Source organism: Callionymus lyra, chromosome 17 (assembly GCF_982586985.1).
Source record: "Callionymus lyra chromosome 17, fCalLyr1.hap1.1, whole genome shotgun sequence".
Classification (NCBI taxonomy): Eukaryota; Metazoa; Chordata; class Actinopteri; order Syngnathiformes; family Callionymidae; genus Callionymus; species Callionymus lyra.
The window spans coordinates 3,050,304-3,075,267 of record NC_141834.1 but is presented as its reverse complement, the minus strand read 5'-3'; the positions used below and the strand labels follow the sequence as shown (position 1 = coordinate 3,075,267).

The following is a 24,964-nucleotide window of genomic DNA, read 5'->3' as shown; positions in this document are numbered from 1 at the left end:
CTGCCGTGTCGTCGTTTTTTTGTGGTGGAGGCGCGTGCCGCCAAATGTTTCCCAGAGGTCTCATGGTCGCCCTCGCCTCAGCAGAGAGTTAACAATCTAACAGATGGAAGAATATCGCTGTTATCTGAATATTTAATGGTTGAATTTAACATTTCGCATTTTGAAACTTCATATTTCTTATTGAAATCTTCAATTAAATATATTTTTTAATTTGTTTGTATATTAAAATGATGAATTTGTTGGGGTTATTTTAATAATTTAATTGAAAAATTTGAACATTTCCATAGAGTTGCATTTATTCCAATATTTTTTAAAAAGTAAATGTTTTTTAAATCTCATAACCTTTTAAATTCAAAGTGAAAATGTTGAATTCATTAAGATTAATCCAATCGAGCACTGAGTCACGTGCTCTTTTATATCCGTAACAAGCTGTAAAACTACCATTAGTTGCAAGTAGGTAAAATATCACCATAGCTTTGGAATCAGTCGTGATGAATTGACTAACCTTGGTTTCCACGTTGTCAGGTGATCGTCTGTGCATCGCGTGATTGGTGGACAGTTTTATGAAGCAGCTCAATATGTATTATTATCTATTATTTTTATATAGAATCTAAAAGGCTACAAATAAAAAATATTCAATTTAGACAATATATTTTAGAATTATCTACAATTTTTGTGGAACTTTTATATATATTTCTAATTTATTTATTTAAAAAAAAATTCAGCCTGTGAATAAACAAAAAATGTTATTATTATTTTAAAAAATAGTTTAATATTTAAAAAAAACAAAAAACACATTCAATTGATAAATTAAGAGTTTCAAGAAAAGTTAAATTAAACCATATTCTCGTTGTGTCCCTGAGCAAGACACTTCACCCTGATTGCTCCTGATGGTGAACTTGGCGCAAGTGTGCAGCCTACTCCCATCAGTATGTGTGAATGGTTGAATTTCCCCTCGCGGGACTAATAAGGGATTCTAAAAAATAAAAAATAAAATATATATATATATTGACGGCACTGATATACTGTATATCTATTCTCCCACTACTGCCCCATACCTCCCTTGCATGGTATTAGGAACTATCCTGCCATGGCTCTAAAAATACAATGTTGCTATAAGACATTTGGCTCCCCACTGTTCCATCTGGGTCCCCCCACAGAGCATTTTCACTGAAAGATAATCCCCCCACTCCCCCGTCCTTCAGCTCTACAGCTCCCTCGCCCACCACCTTCATCCCCACCAATCTCAACGCCAGCCGGAGCAGCCAGCCGGGGTGATGGAGGAGTCTGCCAAGCTCTTATGTCCCTCTCCACTAATGCCCAGTCCACCGATGAGGCCCGAGGGTCTCAGCTGCTGCCGCCTTGTCCGTGTTAATCCTCCAATCTGGAGGTAAATTCTGGCGGGTGTCAGGGCAGATCTGGCCAGAGACTAAAGCTGAAGAACATTATTTATATGGTTCTATTCCTTCATGAACTGATTTATTCAACCTTTCTCTCTTGTCAAAAACACTAAAGGTCACGACAGACTTGACACTAATATTCTGATGACAGTTGTTTCATCATGAGTATAAATAATAACGCTGTCTTAAGGAGTTTTCAGGAGAAGACATTTTGGATACAATGTAATACAGTCTCTGGGGCGTCACGTCCACAGTCAAAAGGTTTTGCTATTGGTCTGTTGCATAACTAAGCTGAGCCATCATTCCGACCCGTACCTACATTCAAGAACTTCCAGGAGTAAATGAAGGACACAAGATCACAAATACAAGTAGCCGAAATGAGTTTCCTTCAGGTGCTTCCACACCAAACATTATATAAACAATTCTGACTCTCAGATCGGCCATTTTGATTCTCCACTGACTTTAGACCCCCCCAGCAGATTGATTCTTATAACACTGTGGTCGTTTTAATCACCACAACGTGTCTGTGTGGCCAAGTTTACTTAGGAAAGAAGCCAGTAGAGATGCCTCCTGGGCACTTGTGGTCCGTGATGTCCAACAGGGAGGAGACCTCAGGGCAGACCCAGGAGTCTCTAGGAACGCCTCTGGATTTTCCCAGACAGAAGATACAATTGTATGGACGGTGTACAGGATTCTGTTTGGTGCGATGGACACTTGTGTTATGAGATGTTGCAGGTCTGACTGATTCATCTCAGCTTCTCTTCTCCTGGTTGTATGAAGACATTGAGTCAGTACTTGGGTGACTTAAGTCAGTCTGTCAAACTGAGCCTGAGAAACCTGGGTGTTATATTTGATAAAGACATGTCTCTTGTTCAACACTGCAGAAAATTGACCAGAAACTGTTTCCTTCAACTGAGAAAAATCTCTAAACTTCGGAAAAGGTTGTCACAACATGATCTGGAGCTTGTAATCCATGCGTTTGTGTCTTCTAGGCTGGACTATTGTAACAGTTTCTTTTCATGTATAAACAAGAAGGAGCTGTCTCGTCTGCAGTTGATTCAGAACTCTGCAGCGAGAATGCTGACCCGCTCTAGTAGAAGAACTCACATTTCTCCGATCCTTAAAACTCTTCACTGGCTTCCAGTTTCTTTCAGGATCAACTATAAAATTCTTGTTCTTACTTTCAGAGCTATTCATGGTCAGGCTCCTCCTTACATCAGTGATCTGATCCAGCCTTACACCCCAGCTCTGGCTCTGAGGTCTGTGGATCAGAATCTACTGATGGTTCCACGCAAACGGTTCAGGACCAGAGAAGAGAAATCCTTCCAGGCTGTTGCTCCTAAGCTTTGGAACGATCTTCCTCTCTTTTTGTGTTTGATGGATCTACTGGCTCCTTTAAGAAACATCTTAAGACGTTTTTATTTGTTCAGGCTTTTCCTTGATTTTCTGGAACTCCTGTTGTGTTATCAGTTTTATCTTGATCTTAAAAGTATATACTTTATTAAATATTGTTTTGATTGTTTAAGTGCTTTGTGACCCTGGTCCTAGCTATACACATAAAAATTACTTACTTACTTACTTACTTACTTACTTACTTACTTACTTACTTACTTACTTACTTACTTACTTACATTGGGATTAACATGTTAGCAGACTTTTGAGTCAATCCCTAGAATAATGAGGTCTAACTGGCTGGTGGATTCATTCAGCTTCATAAATTTGTGGGTTTTTGTTTAATCAACATTCCACATATTGTTAAGCTTGTCTTGGACGTGCGCTCCATACGGTGCTGCATGTTTGCCGGTTCTGTTGAGAGGAAAGACGCTGTGATTCTTCTCTGAAGACGTGCCGGTGCAGAATTTAGGCTCCAGCTGTCACTTTCATCAGAAGCAGTCATGAATGATTCATTCTTCCGGAACTGTGCCGGACCGACGGACGGGATGGAACAAACCAGAGTGACTGAGCCATGACACCCTCACTGCCACACCACCTCCCAGTGTGTGTGAGTGTGTGTGTGTGTGTGTGTGTGTGTGTGTGTGTGTGTGTGTGTGTGTGTGTGTGTGTGTGTGTGTGTGTGTGTGTGTGTGTGTGTGTGTGTGTGTGTGTGTGTGTGTGTGTGTGTGTGTGTGTGTGTGTGTGTGTGTGAGTGTGTGTGTGTGTGTGGGGGTGGACGGGTGGGTGGCTCTGTCACACATTCTGCTCATCCATCTGGTTCACTCAGAGAAGTCTGACGTTCGCATCAGAAAATAAAAGAAGGGAACTGTTAGCGGAATATTCCCACACACATCTCGCACTTTCTGTTGTTTCCTATCTGAATAAATATTTCACTCCCGACATCAAAACAAATATTTGTGTCGTGATATGAGAGAGCAGCGGTGACACACGGTGGGCAGGTTTCCAAGCAGGTTCGCTTCCTGCTGCATTATGTATTTTTCTCCTCAACGTAAATGACGGAGCTTGAATGCAAAACTCCGACGTGTGTTGAAATAAGCCGGGTTACAGATCAGGAGATCACTGGACGGGATCTGAAGATAGCGGGGATACATCACTCTGGATTTGTTGAGCGTTTGAGGTTGAAAAGGATCAAAGTCTTGTAAGAAGAGCCTCACCAGGCGTTCTTCCACGTCTGTTGTCGGCTCAAAGAATCACTTTTTCTATGTAAAGTCTTTTTCATGCGACACAGGCGGGTCACGTGGGGGGGGAAGAAGAGGGCGCTTTCTAGTTCCGTCTTTAAATTTGGGGTTCGTGATCCACTCCAGCAGACTTTCAATCAAATGTGTGACCCCTTCAGCAGCAGGAAATAGAACCCGGGGGCCAAATCCAACCCACCCAGTCATTCAATCTGGCCCACAAGAGCTTTAAACAACAGTTTGTCAAAACATCTATTCTGGATTAACATGGACCAAAAACTGAGTTCACTGGGAGGGAGTGATACAAGAGAGCAGTTTTGGAGGTTAACTTGTTTGTTAACTTGCCAAAACCCCAAAAGTGGTAAGTGGTATCTTTTTATAAAAAGATTTAGACATAGAATTTAATATTTTTATTCCATTATTATAATAATTAACGTTTCAAATCTTCATTGTTTTAAATTTGAAAACATTTAAATTCACTGAGCCCGTCACTCTAACTTTTCATTAATGCTGTAAAACTGCAGCTTAAAATTGAAAATAGCTGAAAACTTATCAGAGCTTTGGATCTGCCATGATGGGTTGACGTGCAAGTAGTTCTGTACATTTGTCTGGTGGTACTATTATACCAAAATTTTGATATTGAATTTTAAAAGCTACAAATAAAAATATATTGAATTTAGAATGATTGGATATATTCAGCTCTATGTGTTAAAATAAATCATTCATTTAGTAATTTCAATATTTTCTTTATTATTTATATAACAAAACGTGAAAAAAAATCTTTCAACCAAACCTTTCAATACAAAAATTATCGAATTAGTTTTTTTCAAAGCTTTAAAAAAAACATTTTAACTCTTCCGGCTGCAGTGATTTTATCAGGACCAGAAGTGTATTAAAAAAAAGTTTGCCCAGTAATGGATTCTAAAATAACATGGACCATGGTCCGTGGCGATGAGATCACTGGGAGGGGGGATACAAACCAGAAAGTCTCGTTGGAGTGTAGCTTGTTTAAGTGGCATTTGAGTCCGACCAGTTGGAAACCATTGATACACCAGAAAAACTGTGGTGAAGATCAGGTGGATCCTTTGTTTTGAATTGGGTGAGAGAGGATCATTTTTGCATTTGTAAAAAGACAATTGTGCTGAATAAGCCTTCAACAATGAAAAGAGTATCAAATGTCGCCAGATTCTTCAACCATTCTGTTCTGTTAATGAGACTTTTGTTGTACCAGACTCTATCTGCTCGCACTTCAATAGCCACTTGTAAAGAGAAGTCTGTTGCTATGACATGAACTAAAAAATCTCTTCTGATGGACGACTCTGCAGCTTCTTATGAAGTCATTCAATTAGCTTTTCATGGCAATCTTCAGCTTATCTTCAGCTAAGGAATAACAGTGAATAAAAAAACACAATTTTTTTGTTGTTTGTCTAAACTAAATTTTTAAACAATTATAAACATGAATGATTAAAATGTTAAAAACAATAATAATAATTGTCTATTTATTCAAACGAAATATAAATTAGCAATTAAGAGACTAATATTAGAGTACAATTTACTTTGCATATTTGTTGCTTAAATATTTGATTGTGATTGACAAAATAATATCATCCTAGAAATAAAAGATTAATTTATTAACCGATTTATTTTAGATTGTATTTGAGAATCCAAGACGGGGCGAGGAGTCATTGAGTCTCAAACTTGGATGAGCTCGCTCGCCCAGATCTGAATGACCTCTGAAGAGGAAGAAGTCATCTGTGTCTGTGTAGCTGCACGGGTCAGTACCCGGAGTCCACTGAGGCCTGGTCTGCTCGTGTTAGATTGATGACCTGGTGTTGTCTGCTGTCGTGTGTCCACAGGGGTGGAACTGCTCGCTTTGTACAACCACCCCCCAGTCCGGGAGGGTCAGGTGAAGTACTACACCGTCAAGGTCCCACTGCAGGTCCAGAACTGCGAGGACGGGGTCAAGGGGGTCGAGGCCAACTGGCTGGATCACATGACACAACACTTCAACAACGGAGCGTCGCTGGTCGATGGATATTTCAACCTGGGAAATGTGAACAGTAAGTCACATTTTCTTTCTTCCTGATCCTGTTCCAGCTACTCATTTGGTTTTAATTCCAATTATACATTTTCTCGATGCTAAATTTTTAAATTCAATACAAATGTTGGTATTAAAGTGCCATTAGACAAAACCAAGAGTGTTACTATCATGTGACGCATTGACAATTACGTGACTATATTGAAGCCCCAGCGCGACATTTTGGTGACTTTGTTTCTGACGTCAAAGTAATTACTCTGAGTTTTCTTCATAAAAATCCAACCTTTTCGCACAACACACTTTATAAAGAGAATCTGTTTCACCCGATAAATGCTCATTCTAAAACGTGATCATACACTATATGAAAAAAGTTCATTTTGACAACATATTTAGCCTTTTAAATATAATATTAAAATGGTGGGACTATTATACTAACATTTTTTGTTGAATTCAAAAGGCTACTAAATAAGAAATATTGAATTTCGAAAATATATTTTTCTATATTCTACTTAATAATAGGAATTATATTCAACCTTTCCATACAAAAGGTGAATTCAATCATTCCAAAGATCATTTAATGTCTAAAGAAAACACTGATATACTATCCTGAAGGTGCAGAGGAACGAGAGTCACGGCTGATTCATCTGTGATCGACTCTGAAACAGATTATTAACTTGAATATTTAATCACCTCAGTAATGAAGTGTGTCGACGTGCATTTAGCATCTTTCATGCGCCGCTGAGACTCGCTGGAGAGTGAAGCCTCATATTCGGCTGCATTATCAGACGCCAGCTCCCGGTCGGAAACGCTTTGCAAAACAGACTCCGTCAAGGTGAAACGTGCTCTGTGGGTTTTTGCCAAAGTCTACCGAGACATGCTAGCAGTGTAGCTTCAAAGCAGCGCGTTTGTTGTTCGCAGCTAATTACATCAAACGCCCCGCGACGCTCGGGGCTCCAGAGCCGGCGTTCGCTCCAGATTTAGCTTCTCTGAGATTCTTCTTTGAATCCTCGATAAGAGGCGAGCGAGGAGACAACCGATCGGATGTCAAGGTCTCGAGTCCACACTTTCTTTGAGAACGTGCCTAAACATGACGACCCTTGACAGCCTCAGTGGGTTCATCAACGGATAAGTAATGATGCATTCAGGAACTTGTATTAAAACCTCATTATGAACATTCCCTTGATCAACTGTTGATGAGAAAATCTAACATCGTGATGTCACAGCATCGTCATTTATTCTCCTTCTACTGATCCATCACGTCTAGACTGATGATCCTGTCGAGCTGTTGTCAAGATCATTTGTTAGATCTACATCAGCCTTTCAAAACATGTCTTATTGTTAATTTTTTCTTCCACCCACTATTCACAAGATGTATTTCTTCCATCGAGTGAGTCCCTCCGTCCATTTTCTTAATTCACGGAAGGTTGAGTCTCAGAGGCGGCAGCAGGTCCAGACTTCCATCCCAGGCAAGTTTATGACCTTTCATGTTATTATGACCACTTCACGAGCTTGCTAACATCAGCCAGGTGGTCTTAATGGTGCAGCCGGGCGTTGATACTTCACTGCCGGGATCGATGATTTACCTCGGAGACATTTGGAGGGAAACTTATCAGTAAACATGAGATCGCCGACTCAGCGGCTTTTTGGCCATCTATTCCATTTTCTCCTGACGCCGCGGTTCTTTCTTTTGTGGCCTCTGGTTTTTCCTTTGTGTTTCACACAGCGCGCCCTTCTCCACCTGAAGACAAGTAACCATGGTGAGGGGACGATGAGAGAAGCATTCAGAGGATGTTAGAGCCATGTTGGTTCTCCGGATGACTCAGAGCAGATACTCAGACGTTCAGACGTTGTACTTTTGCGAGGCGAGAGTGTGTGTTTACAGATGCAGGCGGCCTCAGCAGGAAGCTGTGATGTGTTTCTTTATCGTGATTGCATCTCCTGTATATATAGTTGACAGCATGAGTTTGCCGGTGCTGATCCAACGACAGTTTGCCGCCCGTGTGAGCAGGCAGAAGCAATCGGGTCGGATAGATGAGGATTCTCCCAGAGCAGGAACATCACGACACGAGCAGATGATCAGCTGCAGATGAGGAGACGTGTCCAAGTGCAGGTCGACTTCAAAACATCCATTATTATTATTGTATTTGAAGTCTCGCTGCAGTTGAAGTCAAGAGACCCCCGTCTGCCCCAGGGCCTCCTCCCAGGTATTCGGGTTGACATCCTGAAAAGATGTTCAAGCCAGAGACTCCAGGTGGTCTAAAAACACAATCCAAGACTCAATTTAATTCCACAACCTTTTATGTACTGTGGTCCGGTTAAATGTGATTCTCACATAGAAAAAAAATACAAATATAATAGTATGACCTGCAAAAAAACTACAATTAAGCACATTATGAAAACATCTCCCTCTAACGCTGAATCAGCAACAGATCTGGACTGGTTACGACCAGATTTTTTTGTATTTGCATCAATGTATGTTCGTATGCTGACGATGGTGTTCTGTGTGTGTGAGTCTTCTAGCGTCTAGAGACTTTGTGCCAATGTGTGAGCTTTTGTGTTTAGACATTCTTTATATGGAATGAAGACTCTAGAAACAGAAGTTCTGTTTCTAGAGTCTGTGTTCATTTTCACTAGTCAAAAGTCACACGCTAATGATATTTAAAAGAAAATCTGGTGTTTTTTTTTTTTTTATAAAACACCGTCCAGGCACTAATAATCAATATAAAACATTATTTATTGGGGGGGTTCTTCGCTGCCCAATATTTATTTATTTTATTCATAACTTTGATTATTAAATTAAAATGGAACTGATTTCTGAAACAAAAAAAAATGTGAAAACAGAAATTTGTCCAGGATTTTAAAAAAGAAGTGCTGGAAGAACCAGAGCCTGCAGCCCAGTCTCAACAAGCATTGACCTCTGGTCAGGCAGAATGTTTCTTTTGGCTCAGCTCGTGACTGCACTGATCGACGAACTTTCACTCATACATAGAAAATGCCTGCCTGGAAATCTGCCCGGTAACCACACAGGAGCCACCCCAGAACTGCCCCACAATCCTCCCCGGCCGAGATCCTCGCCCATTAGAGTCTCCCCCGTCCTCCCGACTGTCCCTCACAGCGCTGCTCTGAAATATAGATAAGCTGTCGGCTGGGGCCACATGTTTAAATCATGTCAGCAGACAGGTCACTTTCAGAGTCAGCTGACCTGGAAGACGACTGTCAAGGACGCAGACTTAAGTGGAACATTTCTCTGTGTTCGAAGGAAGCAGATGTGTTCGGTCCTGTAGATGAATAATGTCTCCTCGTAATCACTGCACATTTTCCTCCTTTCACCCAGTTTAAACTCTTTCAAAAAACACTTAAAATGAGGTTCTTATTCATTATTTACCCATTAAAATACTGTTACAGTCGGGTTTATGGTTTTGTTAAGTTTAAGTTTAGGATGTTACACAGGTGCAGGTGCCATGAGACTGACTCTGATTGGCTGACTCGATAGAAGTGTGTTTTTCGCCACGTCTCTAGCGTTGTGTATAAAAAAAGTGGTAGAATTGTACAGCTGTACAAAATGATAAGAAAAACCATTTCTCTATTTTTTTCATTTCCCAGAGTCCCTTGGCCAATCAGAGCACAGAACACTGCGCTCCGATGTTCACTGACCAATCAGGATACATAATACATAATACAGTGAGCAGATTCTTACAGCAGGATTTTGACAGAGAATCATAGGTGTAGAATTTAAACGACAACCAATGATTGATTTAAGTGTGTCTTAAATAGATGTTGGACTTATATTGTACTCTGTATGTGTCTGTTTGTATAAAACTCTCTTTTCATTGAAATATTTACATTAGAAAATGTGATTAAGCCCCGCCCACTGAAAATATTTTGTTTTCCTTAGGATTAAATGTTGTTTACCATAACCACGCCTACTGTGCTGTGATTGGTCAAAGTTATGGGTTTGTCACACGTCATCAATACAGGAAGTCTCCACCACCAAGGGATATGTTGTATAACCAAAGTGGGCGGGATTACAGCTGGCGACAGTGATAATGGACTCCACTCTCGTAACCTCTCGTTCGCTGAGATTTATTTGTACTTTATAAAGTAATAAGGTCCAAAAACATCATGATTTTGATTTTTAGGTTATTTCAATAGTCGTTTGTGCGTTAGCTACAAGTCAATTATTATTAAGGTGAGAGGCAGGACTAGTCATTTCATCAGACACCCTAAAAACTTGTCTGGAGACACGATGAGCTCACTGCTACCAGAGGAAATGCTTATTGAAGTTCATCCTGTGTGAACGAAGAGAGTCAGTGTGACGTTTATCATCAGGTCCTTCAGTCGACTGTCAGGACGTCAGCATGACCTTGTGAGTCACAGCGGGACAGATTCTGCAAGTGTAAACAGTCTATTCTCAGTCGGCCCTCGGCTGCTCTCAGGCCTGAGATAATGTTTTCTCCGGCACACATTGGCAGCATTTCTCCTCCGTCTGTGGAGCTCACCTGAGAGGTGACAGACACTGAGGTCTTGTCCTCCGAGAGAGTGTGATTCGGGGAGGAACCGAGCTGTGGGTCGGTGCAGGACAGTCTGAAAAACGTTAATAGTGTGTGCAGCTAAATGGGTTTTGGTGGCGGAAGAGGGGAAATAGAACATCCTGTCATCCCTCTGCTTCATCTATTCCTTTGTCTTTCTTTCCACCTCTCCCTCTTTCCTGCGGCGCTCCAGACCCAACCCCACCCCCCCTTCCATGTTATTAAGGTCCAGTAATGAAATGTGGAGTGTCTCGCTTTGTGGCTCGGACCTCAGCAAACTGTATTAGTCTGTAAATGGTGTGTCAGTAATGAGAAAGCACTCAGGCCAGCCGAGAGGACCGGACCCTCTGTGTGTGTGTGTGTGTGTGTGTGTGTAGTTGTGAGTGTATGTGTGAGTATAAATCTGTGTGTCTGTACGTGTGTTTAGGTTTGTTTGTGTGTATATCTTTAAGTGTGTGTGTGTTTGTGTATAAGTGTGTGTTTATATTTATCTATGTGTGTGTTTGTGTTCTACTGTATATACTGTATATGTGTGTGTGTATGTGTATCTGTATGTCTCTTTTTTTGTGAGTCTTTATATATGATTTGTGTGTGTCTGTCTCTATGTGTCTGTGTATATGTGTGTGTGTGCATGTGTGTGTGTCTGTACATGTGAATATATGTGTGTCTGTGTATACATACAGTATGTGTGTGTGCATGTCTTTGTATCCGTGTGTATATGTGTGATTGTATGTGTGATTGTATGTGTGTGTGTGCGTGTGTGTGTGTGTGTGTGTGTGTGTGTGTGTGTGTGTGTGTGTGTGTGTGTGTGTGTGTGTGTGTGTGTGTGTGTGTTGCCGAAGACTGTGTTTATTTAGGTCTTCTAAGATGTTGGTTCCAAGCATTGTTAGCCTTAAACTTAACATCTAATGGAATCTTTCAATGTGACACAACTACACTGTAACGCACAAAAGAAAATTACACACACCACACAAATTAACTTAAAGCAAAGAAACACCAACCAAAAGTGAAATATAACCAAATGGATCGCACACAAACTTCACTGTGAAACACACGTCTCACAACAACGTAAAAACAACAGCTAAAGAGAAACTAAACACATCAATAGATTAATACAAACAACACAACATTCTAAGCAAATATTCTTTCAACACAATCTTGAGCCGCGGTGTTTCTGAGTTGAGACGACTCGGACAGTCAAGAGTATCAGAAGGAGGTCAAGCATCTCATGGTCTGTGTTTCCTGCAGGTACCAAGTCTGTGGACAGTGTCTTCATCTTCCAGGAGGCGAACGACAGCGAAGCCGCGAACCAGACGTACGACGCCATCGTGGTGGAGCAGTGGACCGTCATCGACGTGAGTGGAACCTTTCAGAGTCTCTGGACTTTCACGGCCTCGATTAACGCGTCTCATGCTGCGAGTCCGGAATCGATTTGTGTCTCGTTTTATAATGTTTGCGACAATTTAACACCTTTGGTGCGTCGCTCGTGTCTCTGAGCTTGTAAACACTGGGAGTGTGTTTGCTGATCTTATCTCCGGAATTGAATTCAGGTCTGTGTGTGTCCAAGTGTGAAAAGAGACTTTTGTCCTCTCGGTGTGAGTTTTTTTGTCACTGAGGGGTTGTGAGACTCACACAGTGTGTTGTGAGTCCTCTCACATGTCAGCAGTGACTGATGTCTGACTGACACTGTGTTCCAAAAAAATTCATCCCCGCCCCACGAGTGTCCCTCCAGTGTCTCCCCGAACACATTTGAAACACACAACGTTTCAGTTGTGTGTCCATGTCCTTCAGCAATAACACAACACTGAAGCAAAAATGAACAAAACAAACCCTAATGGACCACCAGGGTCAACACCGGATAAAAACCACCCAAAATTGCCTCAAATATGCCTCTCTGAAGAGAAACACTGAGTTTTGAGAGTTTATTAAACATAAATAAATAGACTTAACCTCAGTCAAAATCTAATCCTGCATATTGAGGTTATTACTCCTGAGTGAGCGCACAACGGTTGTGTTCTTCAGCAGCTGCTGCTGTGTCAGAAGCTTCAGTCAGCAGAACATGACACTACAGATGTTCTGTTTCATCCTCCATCTTGTTCTGCCTGGACGTGGATCACATGACCACATGGTCACGTGACCCCCGACGAGCTGATGTTTCCTGGCTGACGTCAGACGGACTAAAAGTGTGTTTCGGCTCCAGGAGTGGAAGCCCACAGTGGAAGGCAGTGAAAGGAGCTTAACATCCACGACATCGTTGTCACTCAGTCCCAGAACTCTCCGACATCCCAGCAGCACCGACTTCAAACTAAACTCACACTGAAACAGGATTAGAGACCCACATCAGCCGCGCTGCTGCTGCCAGACTTGCCTTTGAAGGAACACTTTTCACACACACATGGGCGTGTGTGTGTGCGTGTGTGTGTGCATGTGCGTATAAATCAAGTTGGCTCCTCTGGGTTGGACCAAAGTATTTTGGTGGTTATTGCAGAGAACAATCCCTGGATACACGTGATGAGATATGTGGGTCGATGTTTGTGTTTTTATTCAAGAACACACAAGCTCTGGTACAACATCAAAGAGATGCTCTTGCTAGCAGGACCACCTGACATGAGCCACGTCAGTCTCCTCTGGATGTACAAGGAAAACTGATAATGTTCCATTAGTCACGACAGGAGCTGATGAGGGTCAAAATAAAAACAAATCAAAATCACTTTCAAAAAGATGCAACGAAACAGAAGGTGGATGGTCTGAAACGAAGTGAGTGTGTGTATCCAGTGCAGCTGGTGGTGGACTTGGTTGTGTTGTGTGGTGACTTCTCTGACAACATGTTCACGTGCTGACTCTTAGTGGGAGGACTTGAGAGACCTGTGGTGTCTGAAGAATAGTTTGATTGCAATATTGATTTTCATCTTCACCTGTGTCATGACTCAACATAATAGATAGAAACAGGTAGTGTGTGTGTTAGTGCATGATTTTGTGTGGATGTGAATGTTTGTGTGTGTGTGTGTGTGTGTGTGTGTAGGTAGGTGTGTGTGTGTGTTAGTGCATGATTTTGTGTGGATGTGAATGTTTGTGTGTGTGTGTGCGTGTGTGCGTGTGTGTGTGTGTAGGTAGGTGTGTGTCTGTGCGTGTGTGTGTGCATGTGTCTGTATGTGCTTGTGCATGTGTATGACTGTGCATGCAAGCATCTTTGTGTGTGTGCATGTGTATGTCTGCTTGTGTTTGTGTGGGTAAGCATGTATCTGTGTGTGCATGTGTCAGTGTGTGTGTGCTTGTGCCTGTGTGTGCATGTATTGCATGTGCTTTGTGCGCATGTGTCTTTGTGTGTGGATGTGTGTGTACATGAGTCTATGTGTGCATGTGTGTGTATGTGTGTTTGTGCATTTGTCTGTGTGCTTGTGCATGTGTGTGTGCATTTCAGGGGGGGGGGGGTGCGTGTGTGTGTGTGTGTGTGTGTGTGTGTGTGAATTTGTCCGTGTGTGCATGTATCCCTGTGTGTGCATGTGTGTGTCCATGTGTGTGAGCATGTGTGTGTAGCAGGGGTCCTCAATTCTTCTCCCACAATCGACCAGAGGATAGAATTTTATAATTGAGTGTGCGTTCTTAAAGATTTCATCTCTCTGATCTCTTCGACTCAGATGAATCCATTCATTGTCAGTCATTCAACTAAACTCAGGTCATGACAAAGTTGATTGTGTTGTGCAATATTGGCTCATGTGGTTATGAAGGTACTTCAACATATATTGAAGTACACATGAAGAATTCTCTATATATTTATAAATAAATGTGTGTTTTTCATGTATGCAGTAGGTATCTTTAATTTGTAATGTTACAAGGATCTAGCACAGGGAGGCCTATACTTAGCCTGCACTGGCGTGATTCCTCTGACGGAGGTGTGAGATCCAGATGACCCAGATAGCAGTCATTTGCGGCGCTCCTGTAGGTGACAAATGGCGCCGGCTTTGTCAGGCGCGGTGACGAAGACGCTGATGAATCTGGGACTCAGAGGCGGAAGTTGTTATTATTGTGCTCTGAGAAAAACAAGCGGCTGCATGTTTGGGTGACAACTGAGCTCCAGTTTCGTCATGTCCCACTTCCAGACTCCACAGTCCCAGTTCCTCCTCGGCTCTGCTCTCTTCCCTGCTCTTGGACTGTCTCACACTAACACACTGGAGAAGGTTCAAACACGTGCTGCTGTTCTTTGCCTCGAAACTAACATGAAATAGTATCTTTCGTCTTTTTCAAGCACGCTGAGGTATCCTGGTACCAGGGAGGTGCGGTCAGGGGAGGCAGGTGAGGCAGTGCCTCACCTCTCAATGCGCAATCAATCACAAACTGCGTTGATACATGCAATTGACACGCGCCTGTTGACATATCTCTGAATACCTCCAATATAATGCTTGCAGATACGTTGTAGAGCCTTGATTTTTCCCAGTCTGACTGATGCATTTAACCATTAACGTTTAATGTTTGTAAGGGTCTTATTTAGTTCCACTGATCGGAAATACAACCGCAGTGAAAAGGCAAAGTTGGAGGCACACACTAATGAGCCTCCACAAACTACGCCACGTCTCCTTTGAGATGGAGAGACTTTTAAAACTAAAGGAAATAAGGTGTACTTTTACAAGAAAGTAACAGAGGTTTGTGTGGTGAAGGACATGTGCATGGACTTTATCTACAGATGAAGGTAAGACCAGAAACGCTTTAATTTAAATGGTATAAAAAAAAAAGAGATAAGACTTAAAAAAAAAATAGAATATTTAAAAAATCAATTTTGGCCTTAAATAAAATATTATTTGTTTTTCTCATGCTTATATTGACCCATTTAATATCAATATTTATCTTTTCACCATAAAAAACATTGTTGCGGTTTTGCGTAAATCTAGTCAATCACGCAATATTAACCAATTAGAAGCAACGAAAGGCGGGTCTATCACGAAAGGCATCTTTCAATATTAACCAATCAGAAGCAAGAAAAGGCAGTTCAATCTGTCATTACAGCACCACTTGTCTAAACCTGTTGCTCGGCATTCTTCACTCTTGAGCCGAACTTAAATCTGTTCTCGCTAAACTTTACAGTATATTCCCCAAGAAATAATTGATTAAATCATTAATTCATAAAACTTCATGTGTGTGTGAAGAATGCTGATGAGATATGAAATAACCAGTAGCCAATTGAATAAGTTACCCTTTTGGGTCTTACATACTTGTAAAACTGACACTAAAGGAGTCAGCGCCTCACCAACCATGAACCTCACTTTACCGCCTGGTACAAATAATAGATGTTTTAGATGAGTACGTTTTGCTATTAATATTAATATTACATTTAATACACATTTAAGGAGAAACTTGGGGACAGAGAGATTTTAAATTTGCATCACGATCGCTCAAGAGCAGCTGGCAGGACGACTGTTGGATGATTGGAAGGGTCGTCGACGGAGCAGCTGGTAAACTCTGGACGACACGCTTCATAACAGATCCAGACAGAAGCGCTGACTACAGCAGAATCACTCCCGCAAACAAGTGCAGGAAGTGCTTCTTCTCAAGTGCATCTGCAGAAACATCGCTTCTCTCTCAAGGCTGTGGGTCCAGTACCTCGGAGTCTGATCAGTCCAAGGCTGCTCTAGACAATTGTTTTGTTCCTCTGCTGCCTAGCAACCGCTCAGGGGAGGAAAATGGAGTGTTTAACCGTACAACATGGCTGCTGATTGAAGGGTTGAAACAAACTCGCACCTGGACGGGATCCTAAATGAATTACACAACAACACCAAGGTGTGAAGATGTTAGGTCGATGACTCGTGTTAACTGGGTCGCCACATGTTTATTCCTTTTACAGGTGCCTGTGTTAATCCCAACTAGTAGGGGGGAGAGGCAGGAACACATCTCTAGTCCATCACATATAGACAGATAACAAGAATCTCCTCTTCTTCTGTTGGGTGTTTCTTTAGTGTCATGTTTTGGTTTGTGCTTTGTTTTTATTATTTATTAAATTATATTAATACAATATTTAAAAAAAAAATACCTGTCTCAATATGCCGCTTAGGTTTCTAACACATTGTTTTTTTAGTGGAAATAAATGAAGGGGACTTATACGGGAACTAGGCGCACAGTGGCTCATCGCCTCACAGCAAGAAGTGTTGCCAGTTCTCTTCCAGGTCGGTCGGGAGCCAACTTGTGACCTTTCTGTGTGGAGTTTGTATGTTCTCCCGGTGTTGCGTGGGTGTATTCTGGGCACTGAAGTTTCCACCCACAGTCCAAAGAAAACATACAGAGGTCGATTTGGAACTTGGGGGGGAATTGTCCATAGGTATTGATGTGGGTAGATGGTTGTTTCTCTTTGTGTGCCCTGGAACAGACTGGCGTCTTTTACTACCCTCCAAGACCCCCATAAAGGATTTAGCAGAAAAGAAAATGGGAACTAATTGATAAATACTGAGTGAAACGAGCACAAAGTAGTGTAGTGCAGACGACTACAATGTGTTTAAAAGGCATCACATGATCTGAACTTGGATGCGCTTACTAGGATTACATTTTTTAAAATGACTACAAACCTTTTTTCGTTCTAATCAAGGAAATATAAATAAACCTTTTTTCATTTCAATTCAAAAAACAACTTCAAGATTTTATTATTTCACTTAATTTTATATTTTTGGAAATAATTAATAATAATACACAAATGTCCTATCCAGAGTATGACTCAAACAGAAGCATTTACTTTTTATAGAAATGTTATTTTTGGTTAAAATTAAACCCTTTTTTATGGAAGCTATTTTTTTATATTGAATAATAAAAAAAACACATTTACCTTCCAACCACAACTCTCACCTGTGGTCATAATGGGGTGTAAAGCTCAGCCATTCAGGAAATATTCAGAGTAGATCCAACACAGGGAGAGAAGCTAAGGTGAATAATATGATTCGTCAGATGTTCACTTGTGAGGAGGCCCAGGGCAGACCCAGGACATGATGACGTCTGACATTGATCGGAGGCACTGAGGTGTTCCCAGAAGAGCTTGAAGGAAGAAACGTCTGGATAGATGAAGTTCCCTAAGTATCTCTGATCTGATCCAGCCTTACACCCCAGCTTGGGCTGTGAGGTCTGTGGATCAGAATCTACTGATGGTTCTTCGCACACAGTTCAGGACCAGAGGAGAGAAATCCTTCCAGGCTGTTGCTCCTAAGCTTTGGAACGATCTTCCTCTCTCTTTGTGTTTGATGGATCTACTGACTACTTTAAGAAACATCTTAAGATGTTTCTATTTGTTCAGGCTTCTCCCTGATTTTGAGACTCCTGTGTTTTGGCCTTTTAAGTATATTTTTTAACTGAGTGTTGTTTTTGATTGTTAAAGCGCTTCGTGAGCCTGGTCTGGAAAAGTGCTCTACAAATATAAATTACTTACTTACCTACTTACTGACATGAGTTTCCCCCGGAATTCCTTTCATTCCTGCTCTCTGAACTCCGGGGATTCATATCTTAAATCAAAAGATAATGCGGATGATTCCCTGCAACACAATTCTTTTGATTCTAAACAATGTTCCGTCCACCACGCCGAGCCTATCCTGACATCATTCCATGTTTTGGAATAGTGTCTGAATCTTTCCACTCCATCCTCTGACAAGTGCAGGTGAGATTCTGTGTCATAAGAGCTCCTGAGCGATGAGATGACGGCGAGATTACTTTTCCGTTCTCTGGCAGGTTGGTGGCAGAAACGCTGACTAAGCGCTCCCTCTGCATAATAAGCGCCGACCCTCTGGTTACCTCACCAGACATTACTGCGAAATCATTTCGCAATTTACTTTATGTGAAGTCTCGGAAGCCAAGGCAGAGTCTGGGAGCAGATCCAACATGAGCCCCAGAAAAATGTAGATGCTAAATAGGAAAGTAAATAAGGGCCGGAGACTCCACTGCGTATGATGAGCTGGTCGTGGATGCCAGAGCGCCTGGGTCGACAGAGATGTTGTCAGGGTGTGGAGGACGAATGTTGGTTTAAGAACTCTTATCTGTCATCTGTTGCTGATACAGAACCAAGAGACGTTAACCCTTTATTGACCCTGCTGTTGGCGCTTACATGACTTGATATTTTATTGAAGCTCGCTCCTCTATTTTCATTTTAAAAAATGGTTCTTAAAGCAAAAAAACTGTTCTTGTGTAACTTGTGTCAGTGGCTGCCATTAATTCTATCTAAACTCAGAGCAGCTTCATGTGAGTCAAGTGTCACCCACATATGTAGGAGGAGGACCCAGAAGCAAGAACATAGATCGTTTCGTCAGTACTGATACCTTTAGTTGACTTTTAAGGTCATCAGTCTGAGTAACACGTGCAGGCGTGCTCAAGTGTGTATAAACAACTGTCGCTGTGAGTAAAAAAACGACTTCTGTGGTTTCTGTTCGACGACGTGAGCTGTTTCACTGAGCGTGGTGTTTGCCTGCGGACTCTCACGAGCTTCATGCTGACATGGTATTCCTCTTTCATTTCTACTGTTGTGCACAATTGTGTTCACAAGACATTGAAATTGTAAAGACGCTCTGACGCTGAGATTGATTCTTCTCGATTCCTATAGTGTTGAAGTTTGTAATCCTGCAGAGCTCCAGAGGTTTGCCTCATGTCTCCACATATGCAGCCGTTGAAAGTTTAGTCATTATGGGAAAACACAAAAATACAAACACAATTCATGATGTGAAGCAAAACATTACAAAGAAAATTATTTTTTGATTAATGTAAATATTTTTTAATAGGGCAACCAATGAACGCTTGAGATGAAATCGTGGAATCCTGGAAGTCTCCACCTTCAAGGGACTTGTTGTATAAACAAAGTGGGACGCTATTACAGCCGACTGGAGGAGGAATGAAGACCGTTATTGCATCTTAATAGACTCTACTTTAGTAGCCTTTTGTTCGCCGAGATTTCAGACGGGGGTGAACTTTATAAAGTAATAACTACAAAGTGTTGCCGTGATGAGGGACTGACTTCATCTTGGAGAAGAAGACTTCAGCCAGAGTTTGCATTAATATTGTTTCTTCTCCTCAGGGTCTCCAGGTGAAGGCTGACTATGTTCCTCTTCTGCAGTCGCTGGCCACATACGGGTGGAGACTCACCTGTGTGTTGCCCACCCCTGTGATCAAGACCAACAGGTAACGACCACCAGCAGTGACCCCTGTTGGCAGACAGAGGGACCTGCAACAGCTCTTTGCAATGTGTGTCAGTAAAACATTTGATACTTCGTCATTAAAGGGATAAGTTCTCGTTCTAAAAACACGCTCATCAGCTCATGCTCTGCAAATCCAGTTGAGTGTGCTATGCAGGCGAGCTCAGACACACTGCAGACACCGGAGAGAATTATGACGGTTGACCTCAATGTGCCGCGGTTCGGTTCTGACAGCAGAGCGGAACAGAAGCAGCAGGGGAGGAAGTTGAGGTCCTGAGAGTCGCTGGAAAATCTCAGTGTAGCATCTGCTGACTCATTTTTCACCGCCAGACAAAAATCCATTTACGGCTGTGGATTTGCACCCCGACATCTCTGCTGGAGGACAAACTGTTCACCAGTGTCTGTCGAGTGTTACAGGCTTGTACGTTAACCACCGAATAGAATCAATAAATACACAGCAAACAAAAGCTTGAGAGACTCCTGTTGCAGGACTTTTAAAACTTGCTTAATATTTCAGCTACAGATTAAGTATAAAAGCTGCCTCGGAATGAGACAAATTAAATACCAGCTATTCATCTTGATCCCTGAACTCCAGCCTGTAAAATAGCTAAATGAAGGAGAGACTTGTTGAAAAGGTTTGAAGGTACAAAAGCCGTCATGAACCTGTTCTCCTGGTCCAAGAGGCTGAAGTCCGGACACTATCTGACCTTCACGCTGCTGAGCTGGTGTCACTGTCACAGCATATCTGGCTCCAGCACTCATAGTAGAGCTGAAGCACGACGTGAGTAAAACTGTCACAGAAGCAGATGTTGGTCACGAGGAGCAGAGACAGCGAGGCTTCTTTTGAACGTCCCGCCACAGTGACTGGTTCTCCTGGAGCTGCTGAGCAGATGATCCTCTTCAGAAAAGAGATTTGTGCGACATAAGCATCCACTTGTTTCTAGATGTCAGAGACGCTGCTTAGAAAACTGCAGCTGTTCAGACATTCTGTTACTTGTAGGTCAGGACCAGACAATAACTGAACATGACGATCTTACTCATCTTACTCTTCTTTCTCTTCCTCTTCTTCCTTTTCCTTTTCTTCATCTTCCTTTCCTTCCTTTTCCCTTTCTTCCTTTCCCTCTTCCTTCTCTTCCCCTTCTTCCTCTTTTTCCTTTTCCTTTTCTTCATCTTCTTCCTCTTCCTCTCCTTCCTTTTCCTTTTCTTCCTTTTCCTCTTCTTCCTCTTCTTCATCTTCCTCTTCTTCCTTTTCCTCTTCTTCATCTTCCTTTTTTTCCTTTTCCTCTTCTTCATTTTCCTCTTTTCATCTTCCCCTTCTTCTTTTCCTCTTCTTCATCTTCCTCTTCTTCCTCTTCTCTTGTTCATCTTCCTCTTCTTCATTTATCTCTTCTTCAGCTCCCTCTTCTTCATGTTTCTCTTCTACCCTTTTCTCTTGTTTATCTTCCTCTTCTTCTTTTTCCTCTTCTTCAACTTCCTCGTCATCATCTTCCTCTTCTTTCATTTTCTCTCCTACATCTCCCTCATCTTCATCTTCTTCTTCTTAATCTTCCTATTCTTCATCATATTCTTCTTCGTTTTCCTCTTCTTCATCATGATTTCTTTCAGAAAAATAAATAAAATGATTTATCTTTATATCTGAGACTCATATATGAGTCTCAGATATGAATACAATTTGTTCATATAATTTTAATATTTAGTATTTGTATACAAATGTATATAAGTATGTATTATTATATTTTATTTTTGTTTGTTTTTTATCATAGTAAATGAAAAACGATATATTCTGACTGACTTCTTATTCATCCTCCAGCGACGGAAGTTTGTGGACCAAACAGATTGTTTTCCTCCAGAGGCCGGTGCTGAGCCGAAGAAAGAGAGAGTTGAAGGTACGGCAGTGATCATGTCATCAACAGATGTTCATATTTCTAGGTGGTCGGTCGGAACTTGTTTAGTTTTTTAAATGAGCTGATCCAAAACGACCCGTTCAGACTTCAGCCTTGGTAGCGTCACTAAATTAAATACTGTCGAGACTCAGACATGAAAGATTTATTTTCTGTGTCTATATTTTCTCCTGGAAACTGAGGCAGTTTGTTTTTTGGATGTGAGGAAGAGAGACCTGTTTGTCTTACCCAGAGACCCAACCAAGGCTCAGTGGATTCCATGTTTTAAGACAAGAGCGACATAACACGACGTTATTGTGTCGTGTATTTTTTTAATTAAGCAATTGTTTTGTTAAGTTTGTTTCTTTGAATGCTTTACTAATTCATGTTTTAGACCCAAGTTGGGGTTGTTGAATGAACAGCACATTCACGTGCACGTGTTTAATGTGTGTTGAAAATAACTTAAATGTGAAATGTGTGTAGCTACAATACAAGACTACATCCTCTTCACAAAGTTTTCTCTGTTGCCGTCAATCCAGCATTAGATTTGTCTGGTTTGCAGAAAAGTTCTTCCTAGTGAAGCCGTAACCTCCAACAATACCCTTGTCCACCGAAATGAATCCATCTCGACACCTTCCGTGACCTGAATTCAAACTAGCGGTGCGACAACCAATTTAATCGGCCACAAAGTCTTCAGGAATTGCAGTCGTTAACAAGATTTCTGGTTCGTCTCCCTCCGAGTCTGGAGCCCTGCAGAGGTTGTTCAAGTAATTGAGTACACATGCAGTCAAGTTTTCACCCACATTGTTTTGTCCGCCTGCACACCTCCAGGCCAGACATGTTCCTTCCGACAACCTCAATTTCCTCGGCATCAATGAGCCTCATTTTGGTTAGCCAGTTATCCCGCCGTCATTCCGGGTCCGCTGTGATCCCTCCTTCATTAAGTCTGCATGTACCGCTCCCAGCCCGGCCGCGTGTTTTTCAAGACTTTATTTTGCTTTAATTCTTTCAGAAATCCTTCTTCAAGTCCCGGAGCAAGTCCAACAAGAACTGCGTCAAAGAGTCTATGAAGAATAAGAAGAACAAGGAGAAGATTGAATCGGAGGAACCGGATGGAGGGACGGCGCCGGACACCACCAGCCACGGGAGGTTGGAAATGACAGAGTTGAGGGCTGCATCGGAAACCGCTCTAGACATCCCAAGCGGCGATGAGACGAGAGATGCAACCGTGGAGATGACGGACAGCCTCGGAGGAGACGAGGTCCAGGAGGGGTCGGTGGTGGGTGAAGAAGCTGAGGATGTGTCGACCGAGACCAAAGATGAAACTGTAGCTGTGGTGGAGAACGGCGTGGAGACGGACGAAGAGAGGCAGGATGACGACGTGGTTAAGGGCAAGATGGAAGAGATCGGAGAGAAGATAGAGGCCATCTAAGGCCCACCCATGTAGCCTGGAGTAGTCCACGTCCCCGCCCTACCTCGACATTCTTGAAAACTGTCTTTCAGAGACGACGCCTCTTTGCAAGCCTGTGTAGCTCAAGTCATGTACCCGCGAGCATCCGTCCTACTGTATAACCACACGTGCTGAATGTATACAACCAACAGGTCGACACGAAAGTCACTGGACCAGAAGACTGAAGGCCGGACCACCAAATGTAGCCAGTCCTAGTAGAGCATTGGATCGACAGCACTGGTTTGTTAAGGCAGAGAAAAGCTCCCGACTAAGTCCGAGGGTTCTGTGGGGTGGGGGGGGGGGGGGTGTTTGATATTCGCTGCGACAGGCAATCCAGAGTGTCAGTGGAAGAAGAAGTCACTGTTTACGCGCCGACGGAATGTTTCATATCCAGAAACACCTGAATGTTGTCCACGGTTCATTTTTGTATCATTCTGTCTTGCGTTCCAGTTTCATCAGCGCCGCGGCAGACTCGACTCGCCGGGTCCTTTTGTCTCGAGTGTTGCGTCAGTTGAGGATCATTCATTACGGACGGAGGAGTGTAGAATCAGATTCATTCCTCAAACTGTAGCTAAGTTGCTGGATCGCAGAAAGTGCAACGCTTGGGAAGTTCAATAGTTTAGCTTGCCTTATGGTTTGCTTGTGTGTTTGATTCCTCTGGACGTGTCATTTATTCAGGTTTATTTGGTGCTAACAAGTGTGATGTCAAAGGTGGCTCTCGCACCCACTGGTGTCTCTGGTTGTGTTCTTTGAAACTGTGGCAGACTGGATCTACAAATATCTTCTTTTGGATCCAGAGGTTCAGGGTCCTCCTTCCCATCGGTCCAGCATGAGGGGTTGCCAGGCAGAAAGGCTGTAGACCTGCTAAGGGAATACCTGGCGACAATCAAGCCAGAAGATCTGAATCTTAACTGCTTTGCTCAGACTGCTGACTCAACAAAATGATGTCTTAAAGGTCCTTGTTGTGGCACGACCGAAGATCTTTTCATCTTTAACTAACTATCAAGCTGTCGGGATGGGTACCGATACCTGGTACCATGATGGAACCAGTTCTTACATATCCGGTAGTAACTAGACCTTAAAGCAACGCAGTATTTGGTGCACTTTTACTTTTATTTTGAAACGTAAAAAAGCCTTGTTTTTCACCCCTTAAGCACTGCTTCGGGTAAAAGCTAAACCATCCTTAGATGCCAGATGTTGGACTGTGAAATATTTGTGTCACCTTTCAGGAGAATTTATCTTTGTTGTGTGACCAAACACAGGTTTGACTCGCTGTCCTCTCTCGTGACCTGTGAGTCGACAAAAATCAGTAACCAAGTGTACGAGGATAAACTGTGGCGCGACGGACTTATGATGCTAGCTGTGATATCTGTTTGCTGTCCGAGTAATAGTAAGATTTTTCGTTTTCTAATCACTGCCCCCTGATGGAGTTGCTGATGGACTGTTCTCTACAGTTGATCCTGGATGAAAATGTTCTCAGCAACTATGAAGCCAAGTGCAGCATCCATTACGCTGATGAGACTGTCAGTTTATCTTTGTTACCGAGAGAACCCAAGTGTTTATGGAGAGCAAATCTCAAAGATATTGTCTGTTTCTGACGCGCAAGAGTCCAATAAAAGAAATGAATCGGCTCATTTGGCGTAACGGCCGTTTGCTCGTCATATTCCTGCCATTGTTTTCCTCCTCATTCTTTCGGCTCCGTCTCTTTAAGCACCTCTCGGCAGACTTCGCTTTGACGATAACGGACTCATAAAGAGCCGTTTCAGCGCGTTATGAAGCCGATGCTAGAGTTGGAGGAGAGGGGGGTCACGGAGGCCCTCATTAGCTCGCTAATGGATTTTGTCGGCAGGTTCTCTGTCGGGAGCCGCTCGTTCATAACAGGGGTCACTGA

General features: G+C 42.3%; 1 protein-coding gene across 1 annotated transcript in view; it reads left to right on the top strand.

Annotated features, from left to right (window-relative positions):
* The window catches only part of rftn1b (raftlin, lipid raft linker 1b), a 77,395-nt gene extending 54,027 nt beyond the window's left edge, over positions 1 to 23,368 (top strand). Inside the window, exons 6-10 of the mRNA XM_087813201.1 lie at positions 5,887 to 6,090; positions 11,846 to 11,952; positions 19,626 to 19,729; positions 21,554 to 21,629; positions 22,636 to 23,368. Coding sequence (XP_087669327.1) covers positions 5,887 to 6,090; positions 11,846 to 11,952; positions 19,626 to 19,729; positions 21,554 to 21,629; positions 22,636 to 23,055 — 911 coding nt within the window. The 3' untranslated portion in view covers positions 23,056 to 23,368. The remainder of the gene's footprint in view (positions 1 to 5,886; positions 6,091 to 11,845; positions 11,953 to 19,625; positions 19,730 to 21,553; positions 21,630 to 22,635) is intronic.
* The last annotated feature ends 1,596 nt before the right edge of the window (positions 23,369 to 24,964 follow it).